The 14,450-nt window shown below is 41.6% G+C and overlaps 1 protein-coding gene across 3 annotated transcripts in view; it reads left to right on the forward strand.

Annotated features, from left to right (window-relative positions):
• Positions 1–14,450, forward strand: part of DMC1 (DNA meiotic recombinase 1) — a 52,922-nt gene that overhangs the window by 13,393 nt on the left and 25,079 nt on the right. For all 3 annotated transcript variants that reach the window (XM_017945314.1, XM_003905544.3, XM_009217291.3), the window contains exons 6-8: positions 3,125–3,177; positions 5,486–5,527; positions 7,935–8,007. In XM_017945314.1, coding sequence (XP_017800803.1) covers positions 3,125–3,177; positions 5,486–5,527; positions 7,935–8,007 — 168 coding nt within the window. The remainder of the gene's footprint in view (positions 1–3,124; positions 3,178–5,485; positions 5,528–7,934; positions 8,008–14,450) is intronic.

A 14,450-nucleotide genomic window follows, 5' to 3' on the forward strand; every position in this document is an offset into this window, starting at 1 on the left:
ACCTTGGCCTCCCAAACTACTGGGATTACAGGTGTAAGCCACCAGGCCCAGCCAGGAGCTAGGTTTTTTAAAATTAATATTTAATTAATTAAAATATTACACATTTTTCCTTAAGCTTTAAGTCCCTTTATAAATCTATCACATTTTAAGGGAGCTTTTATAACAAGATTAACTAAATTATCTTAGACATTTTAATTATGTTCATACATTTAGTGTATTGTATTTTCTCTAAGAACTTTATTTGTCGGCCAGGTGTGGTTGCTCACGCCTGTAATCCCAGCACTTTGGGAGGCTGAGGCGGGTATATCACAAGGTCAGGAGTTCAAGACCAGCCTGGCCAAGATGGCAAAACCCCGTCTCTACTAAAAATACAAAAATCAGCCGGGCATGGTGGTGGGTGCCTGTAATCCCAGCTATTCGGGAGGCTGATGCAGAGAATTGCTTGAACCCAGGAGGCAGAGGTTGCAGTGAGCCAAGATTGCGCCACTGCACTCCAGCCTGGGCCACAGAGCGAGACTCTGTCTCAAAAGAAGAAAGGAAAAAAAAAAAAGAACTTTGTCTAATTATTAACAGCAAAATCTTCCCAATTACCTAAATATCTTTTGTAACTCAAATAAATTTAGAAGTATAGTGAGTTGTAGGCACCCTTAAACGTTCAAATACTGTTTATAAAATTAGTTATCCACTTGAAAATTGCAGGAATGTACCATTTAATCAGTCAGAGGCCAATCCATTACAAAAAGGTCAAATTATCTTAAATGTTAAAAGGTCTCAAATAGCAAATATGCACAGGTTATTACCAAATTTATTTATTTATTTATTTATATTCTATTTTATTTTTTGAGACAAGGTCTCACTCTGTCACCCAGGCTAAAATGCAGTGGCTCCATCACGGCTCACTGCAGCCTTGACCTCTCTGGGCTCCACGTGAGGTCTCCCACTTCAGTTTCCTGAGTAGCTGGGACTGCAGGCACAGGCCACCATGCCTGGCTAATTTTTGTATTTTTTGTAGAGACTGGATTTCGCCATGTTATCCAGGCTGGTCTTGAACTCTCAGGCTCAAGCGATCCACCTGCCTCAGCCTCCCAAAGTGCTGAGATTACAGACATGAGCCACCATGCCCATATTGCCAAATTTAATATGAAAATAGTAATCTGTGTGTTTGATTTGTGTCTCTATTTTTAAATCTCACTGTATTTAAAAAACACTATTTCTATACTGAATTCTAATTTTTCCTGAGTCTCAAAAAGGAAACAGTTGTGTTATCCCAAATAATTTGGGGTATCCTCACAGGTAAATTTTGGGGTTACCTTTTCAGCTGATTGAGATTACATATCAACAAGAAATTATGTCTGGGGTTTTCCAGAGCTTTTCCATAGCTTTCCAGGGTAATTTTTCTCAATAGTTGCTAGCCCCACCACCGTGGCACAAGTTTACCTATGTAATAAACCTGCACATCTGGCACATGTACCCCTGAATTTAAAGTAAAAGTTGAAGAAAAAAAAATAGTTGCTGGGCCTGTGAGATCTCCAAGTGTATTCCCTCCAAATGGGTTGATCGCTTAGCCCATGTCCTTTAGATTTAAGTTGTGCAGGTCACTATCTAGATTTTTCTTTTCCTCATTGAAGTCTGCAGCTCTCACTAAATTTGTGGATAACTTCCAACATTGTTTAAATTTACATTTAAATTGCTCTCTTAAACTATGTAAATGTAAATCTTTTGGATTATCTATATATCTTAAATTTTTGTCTGACCTGTGATCATATCCCAAAAAGTCATACTAATAGAGACTACGTACAAGGTTTTTAAAGTGCCCCTACCAGGTCTTAGCACAATTAACACAATTGATATGTGTTTCATTGAATGAATGAATGTGATCATGACTTAAATTTAGGCCTTTTCATATTCAGAACTTTAAATGCACTACAACATTGGGTTACCAATTAAATATATGCTGTCAAAATCTGACAGTTATTCTTCTAACTGCTAGCATTACCTACAACATTTTTGAACATTTACTATTCTGAAGGTTCTCCATAAAATTTAGTTTATGTGAGATAACCTGACCACAATGACAATCACTGGATTTTCCTAATACCTGTTTTTCATATGTTTTCCAGTATATTAAAAATTGAAGCTGGGCATGATGGCTCATGTCTATAATCCCAGTACTTTGGAAGGCCAAGGTGGGCAGATCTCTTGAGCCTCAGGAGTTTGAGACCAGCCTGGGCAACATAGCAAGACCCCAGCCATACAAAAAATAAAAAATTAGCCCTGTGTCAGGCTACAGAACAAGATCCTGTCTCAAAAAAGAAAAAGAAAAAACATTGAAAATTCAATTGACTTTAGAAACATAGTTCCAGCACAATATTAAATACCCAATTAATAACTAAGATGGGCCAGACATGGTGGCTTATGCCTGTAATCCCAGCACTTTGGGAGGCCAAGGCAGGCGGATCACCTGAGTTCAGGAGTTCGAGACCAACCTGGCCAATATGGTGAAACCCGTTTCTACTAAAAATACAAAAATTAGCCGGGCGTGGTGGCAGGCACCTGTAATCCCAGCTACTTGTAAGGCTGAGGCAGGAGAATCTCTTGAACCTGGTAGGCAGAGGCTGCAGTGAGCCAAGATCATGCCACTGCACTCCAGCCTCGGTGACAAAGCAAGACTCCGTCTCAAAAAATAATAGTAATAATAAATAATAATAATAACTAAGATGATCTGTAACTCAATTCGATTCTAAAGACTAGTAAGACACAAGGCCTTGCCAACACATTTACTATTTTTAAATTTTTTTCTTAAAAGAATTTTTTTATTATTATTTGTTAAGCCTACAGCATGCAGTATTCCCAGGCCCCATTCACTATTGAAGTAAGAACAATAGGGTTTATCATTTGTTTTGCTGTTCCACTCGCCCGTACACAATAGAACCTGTGATCTGAGCAAGTGGCATGCTATTTGTTCAGCCAAGAATTGCTGTTCATGTTCTGTAGATAGATAGGTAGATGATAGAATAGATAGATAGATAGATAGATAGGAAGGATACTAATGATATGAATACTTTCTCCTCCCTTAATATTTCTATTTCTGTTCCTGTTACTAATGCTTTCTTTCTATTTCTAGTAAGTTGCTAGGAGGTGGAATTGAAAGCATGGCAATTACAGAAGCTTTTGGAGGTAGGTAGAACCATAATATTTTGTTAAATGAAATTTTATACACACACACACACATCTATGTGTATACATACACATATAATTAAATAAACAACCAACAATAAATTGTAACTATTTTGGAAATTATAAAATCTCAATTATCATAATGTGAGATCATTCTGTACTGCAACGAAAATATATACCAACATTAACAGATGGTTCTTATTGACATTTTTCATCTTTTGTGATTCTTATAGAAGATAATAGATTTTTTTTTTTTTTTTTTTTTGAGATGGCATCTCGCTCTGTCGCCCAGGCCCAGGCTGGAGTACAGTGGTGCGATCTTGGCTCACTGCAAGCTCCGCCTCCTGGGTTCACGCCATTCTCCTGCCTCAGCCTCCCGAGTAGCTGGGACTACAGGCGCCCACCACCACGCCCGGCTAATTTTTTTGTGTTTTTAGTAGAGATGGGGTTTCACTGTGTTAGTCAGGATGGTCTTGATCTCCTGACCTCGTGATCCACCCGCCTTGGCCTCCCAAAGTGCTGGGATTACAGGCGTGAGCCACTGAGCCAATAATAGATTTTTTTCACTTATTTGTTCAAAAGGTAATTGAATAATGAGGCTGATTTTATTTATAGGCAATAATGTTCCATGAACATAGAGACTAGATTCTCTCTTCCCTGATTATATCTTCTATCTTTTTTTAAAAAATAATAGATACAAGGTCTCGTTATGTTGCTCAAGATGCTCTTGAACTCCTGGACTCAAGCATTCCTTCCACCTTGAGCTCCCAAAGTACTGGGATTACAGGCGTGAGCCACTGCACCTATCCTATTGTCTATTTTTAAAAAGCAATTCAGGTATAGCTACACTGTGTGTCACATCTGGGAATTCCAGTATTTGCTATCCTTGGATAAGTAAATCTGTTTTTTGTTGTTTTTTTCTGTTGACTTGGGCACTAAATCTGGTCTTCATTATTTCTGTTGACTCAGTCTTAGTGGCTTACCTTCTTCTGTATTTATTGGTGTTTCTGAGCTTATTGTTTGATTTTAATATATGAGAGTTCAATGGACCTGGACTGGTAAGTAGGAAAGTTTTCCTCCAGAAAGAATTTGCTTTTGCTGGTAACTAGGGGATGGCACCAATTTGAGACTACTTCAGCTCCCCTTTGAGGACCTCAGTTCAGTAGGGGAGCCCCAGGCTTTCTTTCCTGTGGTAGGGTATTTTACTTTATTTATTTATTTATTTGGAGATGGAGTCTTGCTCTGTCTCCCAGGCTGGAGTGCAGTGGTGCCATTTTGACTCACTGCAACCTCTGCCTCCTGGGTTCAAGCAATTCTGCCTCAGCTTCCTGAGTAACTGGGATTACAGGCATCTGCCACCATGCCTGGCTAAATTTTTTTTTTTTTTTTTTTGGAGGTGGAGTCTCGCTCTGTCGCCCAGGCTGGAGTGCAGTGGCCTGATCTCGGCTCACTGCAACCTCTGCCTCCTAGGTTCAAGCAGTTCTCCTGCCTCAGCCTCCCAAGTAGCTGGGACTACAGGTGCACGCCACCACACCCAGGTAATTATTTATGTTTTACTAGAGATGGCGTTTTACCATGTTGCCCAGGCTGGTCTCAAACTCCTGAGTTCATGCAGTCTGCCCGCCTTGGCCTCCCAAAGTGCTAGGATTACAGGCATGAGCCACCATGCCCAGCTAATTGTTTTATATTTGGTAGAGATGGGGTTTGCCAGGCTGGTCTCAAATTCCTGACCCCAAGTGATCCATTCATCTCATCCTCCCAAAGTGCTGGGATTACAGGTGTGAGTCACTTCACTTTACCCCATGTGGTAGGGTCTTAAACTTTAATTTATACAACTAAGGAAAACTTGGTTTAAATTAATTTATATTAAACAAATACAGGCTCACGCCTGTAATCCCAGCACTTTGGGAGGCTGAGGTGGGCGGATCACCTGAGTTCAGGAGTTTGAGACCAGCCTGGCCAATATGTTGAAACCCTATCTCTACTAAAAATACAAAAACTAGCCAGGCGTGGTGGCAGGCACCTGTAATCCCAGCTACTCAGGAGGCTGAGTCAGGAGAATCGCTTGAACCCGGGAGGCGGAGGTTGCAGTGAGCCAAGATCGTGCCACTGCACTCCAGCCTGAGTGACAGAGCAAGACTCTGTCTCAAAAAAAAAATAAAAAATAACACCCGAGATACTTTACAAGTAAGATGTGTCAGTTGGAAAAGAAAAAGAAAACAGTAATACTCTGAGGCCATGTTTTATTCTTTATGAAAATATCTAGAAATTACGCATTTTTTAAATCTTTTTTTTCTGTATTTCACAGAATTTCGTACTGGAAAAACCCAGCTCTCTCATACCCTCTGTGGTAAGGATATATAACAACAATAACAATAATAATCATAGCTATTATTTATCAAACATCTACTATGTGCCTGATACTCTAAATAATCTCATATAATCTGAACATACTTGCAAGGAAACTAAAACACAGGCAGATTAAGTAAACTGCCCGTGGTTATACAGCTGGTCTTTGAATGTGTGATCCTTGAGGTGATGTATTTGCTACACTATGAACACCTGAGTAGAAATAGAGAGACGTTGAATGGGTATATGAATGTGTTGGTGAGGAGTACACTGTCTCAATTTTTCCCATTCCATCTTTTCTATATCTTTTTTAGAAGAGTGACACAAAATCTATTGAGTCCTAGAATCTTTCACTTTCCATGGTGTAAATTTGGCCCTAAGAGAGACTTAAAAACAAAATTGTTTTAAACAAAATAACCAAAGGTATCTCCTTTTCCACAAATACACTACTGTGCATTTCTTTGGGCTATGGAGAAGGAACTTGGCAAAGTGGTTAAGAAAGGAGTTCTGGAATCAAAATGCCTGACTTCAGTCCTGGTTCTATCACTAGTAGCTGTGTGACCTTGGGCAAGTTACTCTACTTCTCTAATTTCCCCCACCAATAAAATTCAAATAATGATAGTGCCAAATCTTTTTTTTTTTTTTTTGAGACGGAGTCTCGCTCTGTAGCCCGGGCTGGAGTGCAGTGGCCGGATCTCAGCTCACTGCAAGCTCCGCCTCCCGGGTTCACGCCATTCTCCTGCCTCAGCCTCCCGAGTAGCTGGGACTACAGGCGCCCGCCACCTCGCCCGGCTAGTTTTTTGTATTTTTTAGTAGAGATGGGGTTTCACAGTGTTCGCCAGGATGGTCTCGATCTCCTGACCTCGTGATCCGCCCATCTCGGCCTCCCAAAGTGCTGGGATTACAGGCTTGAGCCACCGCGCCTGGCCGTGATAGTGCCAAATCTTAGGATTGTTTTGAAAAGTAAATGAAATAATGTATATACCTGGTATAAAGTAGCTCCTTAATGTTAACTACTACTACATAAAAAGTGATTGCAGTTGAGCATGGTGGCTCACACCTGTAATCCCAGCACTTTGGGAGGCCAAGGCAGGAGGATCTCCTGAAGTCAGGAGTTTGAGGCTGAGGCAGTAGGATCTCCCGAAGTCAGGAGTTTGAGACCAGCCTGGTCAACATGGTGAAACCCCATCTCTACCAAAAAATACAAAAATTAGCTAGGCCTGGTTGCACATGCCTGTAATCCCAGCTACTGGGGAGGCTGAGGTGGGAGAATCACTTGAACCTGGGAGGTGGAGGGTGCAGTGGGCCAAGATCGTGCCACTGCATTCCAGCCTGGGTGACAAAGTGAGATCTGTCTCAAAAAAAAAAAAGTAAATGCATTTTAAAAATTTGACATACATTAATTGAAAGGTAACTTAAATTAGTTATATAGCATAAATTGTATTTGTGACTATTTCTTTTTTTTTTTTTTTTTTGAGACGGAGTCTTGCTCTGTCACCCAGGCTAGAGTGCAGTGGCATGATCTCAGCTCACTGCAACCTCTGCCTCCCGGGTTCAAGCAATTCTCCTGCCTCAGCCTCCAGAGTAGCTGGGATTACAGGCATGCACCACCACACCCGGCTAATTTTTGTATTTTTAGTAGAGACAGGGTTTCACCATGTTGGTCAGGCTGGTCTCGAACTCTTGACCTCAAATGATCCACCCACCTTGGCCTCCCAAAGTGCTGGGATTACAGTCACGAGCCACCACGCCCGGCCATATTTGTGACTATTTCTTGTAGAAAGAAAGTTAGTAGGTCGGGCATGGTGGCTCAAGCCTGTAATACCAGCACTTTGGGAGGCCAAGGTGGGCAGATCATGAGGTCAGGAGATTGAGACCATACTGGCCAACATGGTGAAACCCCATCTCTACTAAAAGTACAAAAATTAGCTGGGCGTGGCAGCGCGTACCTGTAGACCCAGCTGCTTGGGAAGCTGAGGCAGGAGAATTGCTTGAACCCGGGAGGCGGAGATTGCAGTGAGCCGAGATTGCGCCACTGCACTCCAACCTGGCAACAGAGCTAGACTCCATCTCAAAAAAAAAAAAAAAAGAAAAGAAAAATAAAAAAAGAAAGTTAGTAATATTTAAATTTTATTTCCATTCTTTGGGAGAACTAACTTTCACGAATATCTTCCATTGTGAAAGATAGTGAAATTTTTGTAGAATTATGGCTATGCTGGCAGAATACTTATAATTTCACCACTGGTTAAGTAATATGAAAATATAACATGTTGTTTAGAAACGAAAGGATCATGACTCTTTGTAAAATGTACTAAAGAGCTGCAACAGCAGATTCCATGTGTATTTATATAGTCATTTGTACAAAGTTTATTCACTCTTATTAATATAAATTTTTAATTGCTTCCTAGTGACAGCTCAACTTCCAGGAGCTGGTGGCTACCCAGGAGGAAAGATTATCTTCATTGATACAGAAAATACTTTGTAACCTTTTTATTTAAAGTTGCTAACATAATATTGTGATATAGGAATATTACCACTAAAGAGTTTGTCTGAGATATACCATCTTTGTAGTCATCCAGTAAACCAGTAGTAATGAGACAAACTAAAGGGAAAACAATTACTGGTTAAGTTCTCAAATCACTTTTTATTTAATGAGGTTTCACTTCTTCATATGGGTTTATGAGACAAAACAAATACATGAGAGGAAATTATGTCATCTTCATTTTGAATTCTCTTACTTCTCTAAAGATTTTGCTCAATAGTTAGAAGTTTTTTGTTTTTTTTGTTTTGAGACGTAGTCTCTCTCTGTCGCCTAGGCTGGGGTCCAGTGGGGCGATCTCGGCTCACTGCAACCTCCATCTCTCGGGTTTAAGCAATTCTCCTGCCTCAGCCTACCGAGTAGCTGGGATTACAGGTATGCGCCACCACACCTGGCTAATTTTTTTGTATTTTTAGTAGAGATGGGGTTTTGCCATGTTGGCCAGGCTGGTCTGGAACCCCTGACCTCAGGTGATCTGCCCGCCTTGGCCTCCCACAGTGCTGGGATTACAGGGGTGAGCCACTGCGCCTGGCTGAAAGATTATTGACTCACTGAAAGTCATGGTCCCAAATGAAGGAAAGGTGTGAAGGGGGTGAAAGTTCATAGGGAAAACAGGCAGAACCTGTTTGGGTTACAGAAAGAATTGCAGTTTAATTAAAGTATAAGGTATTCCAGGATATGGGCTAGAAAGATGATTGGGATCTTAGACATGAAAGGCTTTGAAACAAGATGGTGGGTGTAAATTGGATACTTTAGCAATATTCTAGGCAAGTAATGAGAACTTGATCTAGGTTGGAAGTGGTAAGAATAAAAAGAAAAGTAAAAGAAGTATTAGAGAGGAAAATTGATAGGACTTGATGGCTATAGGTGGTAGACAAAGGAAAGAGAGGTTTGAGAAATCGCTCAGGTTTTTTGTCTAGATACTGGGAGAATAGTTATGCAATGCTAACAATAGAACTGGAAAGATCATGTTTCAGAGAAAAGGTGATGTTTCATTTTAATATACTAATTTTACTTTTTTTTTTTTTGAGACAGAGTCTTTCTCCATCACCCAGGCTGAAATGCAGTGGTGCAGTCTCGACTCACTGCAACCTCAGCTTCCCAAGTAGCTAAGTTTACAAATGTGCACCTCCACACCTGTCTAATTTTTGTGTTTTTAGTAGAGATGGAGTTTCGCCATGTTGGCCAGGATGGTTTCGAACTCCTGACCTCAAGTGATCCACCCACCTTGGCCTCCCAAAGTGCTGGAATTACAGGGGTGAACCATCACACCGGGCCTAATTTTTTTTCTTTTTTTGAGACAAGGTCTTGCTCTGTTCCCCAGACTGGAGTGCAGTGGCCCAATTACACTCATTGCAGACTCGAACTCCCAGGGTCAAGTGATCCTCCCACTTCAGCCTTCTGAGTAGCTGGAACTACAGACACACACCACCACACCTGGCTAATTGTTTTTTTTAATCTTTTGTAGAGACCAGGTTTCACCAGGTTGCCCAGGGTGATCTCCAACTCCTGGGCTCAAGCGATCTGCCTACCTTGGCTTCCCAAAGTACTGAGATTACAGGCATGAGCCACTGCACCCAGCCGTCATTTTAATGTATTGAATATGATGTACATGAGGATATCCAGATGGCAGCTGGAAATATTGAATTCAGCTTGAGAAAGGGGTAGGCCCAGAGATATGGACGAATTAACCAAGTGGGAAAGAGAACTTATAGAGAGAGAAGAGAGGAGAATGGAGAACATAACTTTGAGGTATGTTTATATTTAGGAAGAGGACTAAAATGAGGAATCCAGAGACAGAGGAAGTAGAAGGAAATCTGGTTGTAAAAGTCAAGCAAAAGGAAAGTTTCAAGACAAAAAGAGTTGTCAGCAATGTTACACACACATGGATTTTAAGGATACAGCCTGAGAAAGATCACTGAAGTTCAAAATTAGGAGTTCAAGCAAACATTTGCCATAGGGTGAGGTGATAGAAGCTTTATGTAAATAAACAATAAGGGAGGGAGGCAGTATGAAATTGACCAATGAAAGGAAGACGGCTTGGCACAGTGGCTCACGCCTGTAATCCCAGCACTTTGGGAGGCCGAGGCAGGTGAATCACCTGAGGTCAGGAGTTCGAGACCAACCTAATCAACATGGAGAAACCCCGTCTCTACTAAAAATACAAAATTAGCCAGGCGTGGTGGCACATGCCTGTAATCCCAGCTACTCAGGAGGCTGAGGCAGGAGAATCACTTGAACCGGGAGGCGGAGGTTGTGGTGAGCTGAGATCATGCCATTGCACTCCAGCCTGGGCAACAAGAGCAAAACTCCATCTCAATAAAAAAGAAAGGAAGAAAAAACATACTAGTTTGAGGAAGTATTCAGAGGAAATTATTTTTAATAACAAAGAAGACCTATGCACGTTTGTAAGGCCATTCACAGTGAAGCCCCAGCCTGCCTCTCCAAGCTCATTACTCACCATTGTCACTATTAGAGGCAAAGAGATGAATCCGTTTTAGTCCATCCCATTGCCTGTAAACATGCTTTGTTATCAAAATTTGCACATATGTCTGGTCTTTCTCCAGTAATCCCAGAACTTCAGGAGGCCAAGGCAGGAGGATCACTTGAGGCCAGGAATTCACAGACCAGCCTGGGCAACATAGTGTCTCTACGAAAAAAATTTTAAATTAGCCGGGTGTGGTGGCTATAAATCCCAGCTACTTGGAAGGCTGAGGCAGGAGGATCATTTGAGGCCAGGAGTTCATGATTCACCTGGGCAACATAGCAAGACTCTGTCTCTACCAAAAGAAAAAAAAATCTAAAAACATTGTACATCAGCAGTTATTTAGATTTAACTATAAAGATTTTTGTTTTCTTTGTTCATTATGGTTTCTTGCATCCCAAATGTTATTCTTTCCTGTATTTTTGTTTTGCTATAATATTTAAGTATTTCTTTCAGAAATATAATCCAGGTGGTAAACTTTGAACCTTAATATGTCTGAAAGTGCCTTTATTTTGCTCTTACTTTTGGCTGTTAATTTGGCTGGTCACAGAGAACTTTGCATGGTATATTTCTATCTTCTTGGGTATTTGCTCCTTGCATCCCCATCTCACAGTCTTTCTGAATCATACAAATCATTTAAGGCTGTCATTTCAAGGTCTGCTTTTTCTAATCTTCCCTAATAACTCAATTTAGAAAATATTGTCCTTCTTGACCTATTATAGAATTTACTATCTAAAATACTCACTTCGAAAACAAAACAGAGAACTCTTTGCAGAAGTCCCTTTTCAGAAATGCCAGGCATGAGAAGACTCTGAAAGAGCCTTTTAACTTGGGGAAGGAAGGTGAAATGTTGTATAGGGCTTTAATAGGGGGCTCAGCTGGAGTTCAGCCGGTTTCAGAAACAATTGATTAAGGATGATTCTCCTCTCAGAGAGGAAAGAAATGTTCTTGCAGATTAGCAGCCACTGTTTGGGCAATTTGGATTTTTTTTTTTCCCAAGACGGAGTTTCACTCTTGTTGCCCAGGCCAATGGCACGATCTTGGCTCACCACAACCTCCACCTCCCGGGTTCAAGTGATTCTCCTGCCTCAGCCTCCCGAGTAGCTGCAATTGCAGGTGCATGCTACCACGCCCTGCTAGTTTTGTATTTTTAGTAGAGACAGGGTTTCTCCATGTTGGTCAGGCTGGTACAGAACTCCCGACTTCAGGTGATCCGCCCACCTCAGCCTCCCAAAGTGCTGGGATTACAGGCGTGAGTCGCCATGCCCGGCCTGCAATTGGATTTTATTAAGAACAATAGGAATAGTTAGGAGTTAAGTCATATGCAAGAGAGAGTGGAGAAGAACAGCTGGATGGGGGTGCAGGGCACTGTGGCAAGGGCCATATCGGAATGTTCTCATTCTTTGGGTGTCTCATACTTACACTGCTATCTCTTGATATTTTTCTTTTTATATGTTTATATTTTGCCTCCTTAATTATGTTTTAAATTTACCTAGGGCATAGGTTGTCTTAGGACTCCTTATATCCTCCATAATGCTTTACCTTGGTAATTGGTTAATATGGTAATTAATTCCATATGATAATTGGTTAATAAATATTTATAAATGATCTGAACTTCCCTTCAGCATAAGCCCAAGTTTTTTTATTTTAAATTGTTTTGTTTTGTTTTGTTTTTGAGACAGGGACTTGCTCTGTCGCCCAGGCTGGAGTGCAGTGACATGATCATGGATCACTACTGCCCTCGACATCCAGGACTCAAGTGATCCTCCCACCTCAGCCTCCCAAGTAACTGGGACTACAGGCATGTGCCACCATGCCCAGCTAATTTTTGTATCTTTTTGGTAGAGACAGGGTCTCACCATGTTGCCCAGGTTTGTCTCCAACTCCTGAGCTCTAGTGGTCCTCTCACCTGGGCTTCCCAAAGTGCTGGGATTATAGGCATAACCCACCATGCCTGGTTTTGTTTTTCCCTGTCTTTTTTATAAAAGCCATATTAACTGGGGTGAGATGATGTTTCATTGTAGTTTTGATTTGCATTTCTCTGATGATCAATGACATTGAGCACCTTTTCATATAGCTATTTGCCGTTTGTATGTCTTCTGTGAACCCAGAAAATCTGAGACAGGTCTCAGATAGTTTAGAAAGTTTATTTTGTGGCCGGGTGCAGTGGCTCACACCTTTAATCCCAGCACTTTGGGAGGCCAAGGTGGGCAGATCACAAGGTCAGGAGATCGAGACCATCCTGGCCACCATGGTGAAACCCTGTCTCTACTAAAATACAAAAAAAAAAAAAAATTAGCCGGGAATGGTGGCATGTGCCTGTAGTCCCAGCTACTCAGGAGGCTGAGGCAGGATTTTGTAATCACTTGATCCCAGGAGAGGGAGGTTGCAGTGAGCCGAAATTGTGCCACTGGACTTCAGCCTGGCAACGGAGCAAGAATCCATCTCAAAAAAAAAAAAGAAAGTTTATTTTGCCAAGGTTGAGGATGCACCCATGACACAGCCTCAGGAAGTCCTGACGACATGTGCCCGAGGTGGTTGGGGCACAGCTTGGTTCTACACATTTTAGGGAGACATGAGACATCTATCAGTATATGTAAGAAGAACAATGGTTCAGTCTGGAAAGGTGGGACAACTTGAAGCAAAGACAGGAAGACTCTAAGCAAAGTGGGGAGTGGGCTTCCATGTCACAGATAGGTGAGACACAAATAGTTGCATTCTTTTGAGTTTCTGATTAGCCTTTCCAAAGGAGGCCATCAGATATGCATCTATCTCAGTGAGCAGAGGAGTGACTTTGAATAGAATGAAAGGCAGGTTTGCCATAAGCAGTTTCCAGTTTGAGTTTTCCTTAGTGATTTTGGGGACCCAAGATATTTTCCTTTCACACTTCTTTTGAGAAATGCTTTTCAGATATTTTGCCCATTTTTAAATAAGATTATTAAATTTTTTTCCCTATAGAGAGTTGTTTGAACTTTTTATATATTCTGGTTATTAATCCCTTGTCAGATGGATAGTTTGGAAATATTTTCTCAGCAAGGCAATTTTACTTCTATAAAAGGGTGTGACTCACTGATGAAGCAATGGTGAGAGCACACCTGAACAAGGGAGGGGAAGGGGTTTTTATTCCTGACTCAGATAGCCCCTACTGCTGTGTCATGCCCCTGTTGGCTAAGATTGGACTGCACAGTCTAAGCGAATTCCTATTGACTATTGTTTTTTTGTTTTGTTTTGTTTTGTTTTGTTTTGTTTTGTTTTGAGACGGAGTCTCACTCTGTCGCCCAGGCTGGAGTGCAGTGGCACGATCTCCACTCAGTGCAAGCTCCGCCTCCTGGGTTCACTCCATTCTCCTGCCTCAGCCTCCTGTGTAGCTGGGACTACAGGCGCCCGCCATCACGCCCAGCTAATTTTTGTATTTGTAGTAGAGACAGGGTTTCACTGTGTTAGCCAGGATGGTCTCAATCTCCTGACCTCGTGATCCGCCCGTCTCAGCCTCCCAAAGTGCTGGGATTACAGGCGTGAGCCACCATGCCCGGCCCCAATTGGCTATTTTAAAGAGAGCAGGGGTATGAGTCGGAGTGGTGGAGTGAGTAGTTTGGCGGGAAGGATGGTTAGGAACAGGTGACTACAGGTGATTCACGCCAGAGCAGGTGACCAGGGGTGACTCAGGACAGAACAGATGACCAGGGGAACTGATGTGAACTACTGATTAGAACTGGTGGAAAAGGCTGTTTACTGAAACTAGGAGCAAGAAAGCGAGAAGAACAAGGCAGTTAAACTTTAAAATGGAGAACAAAGAACAGGGGAGCTGAACATACTGATACATCGGTTCCTTGGAGAGGATCTCAAAGCTCATTGTACTTAACAATTTACAGGCTAAAACCTTTCAAGAGGAATTTTTTA

Source organism: Papio anubis, chromosome 16 (genome assembly GCF_008728515.1).
Source record: "Papio anubis isolate 15944 chromosome 16, Panubis1.0, whole genome shotgun sequence".
Taxonomy (NCBI): domain Eukaryota; kingdom Metazoa; phylum Chordata; class Mammalia; order Primates; family Cercopithecidae; genus Papio; species Papio anubis.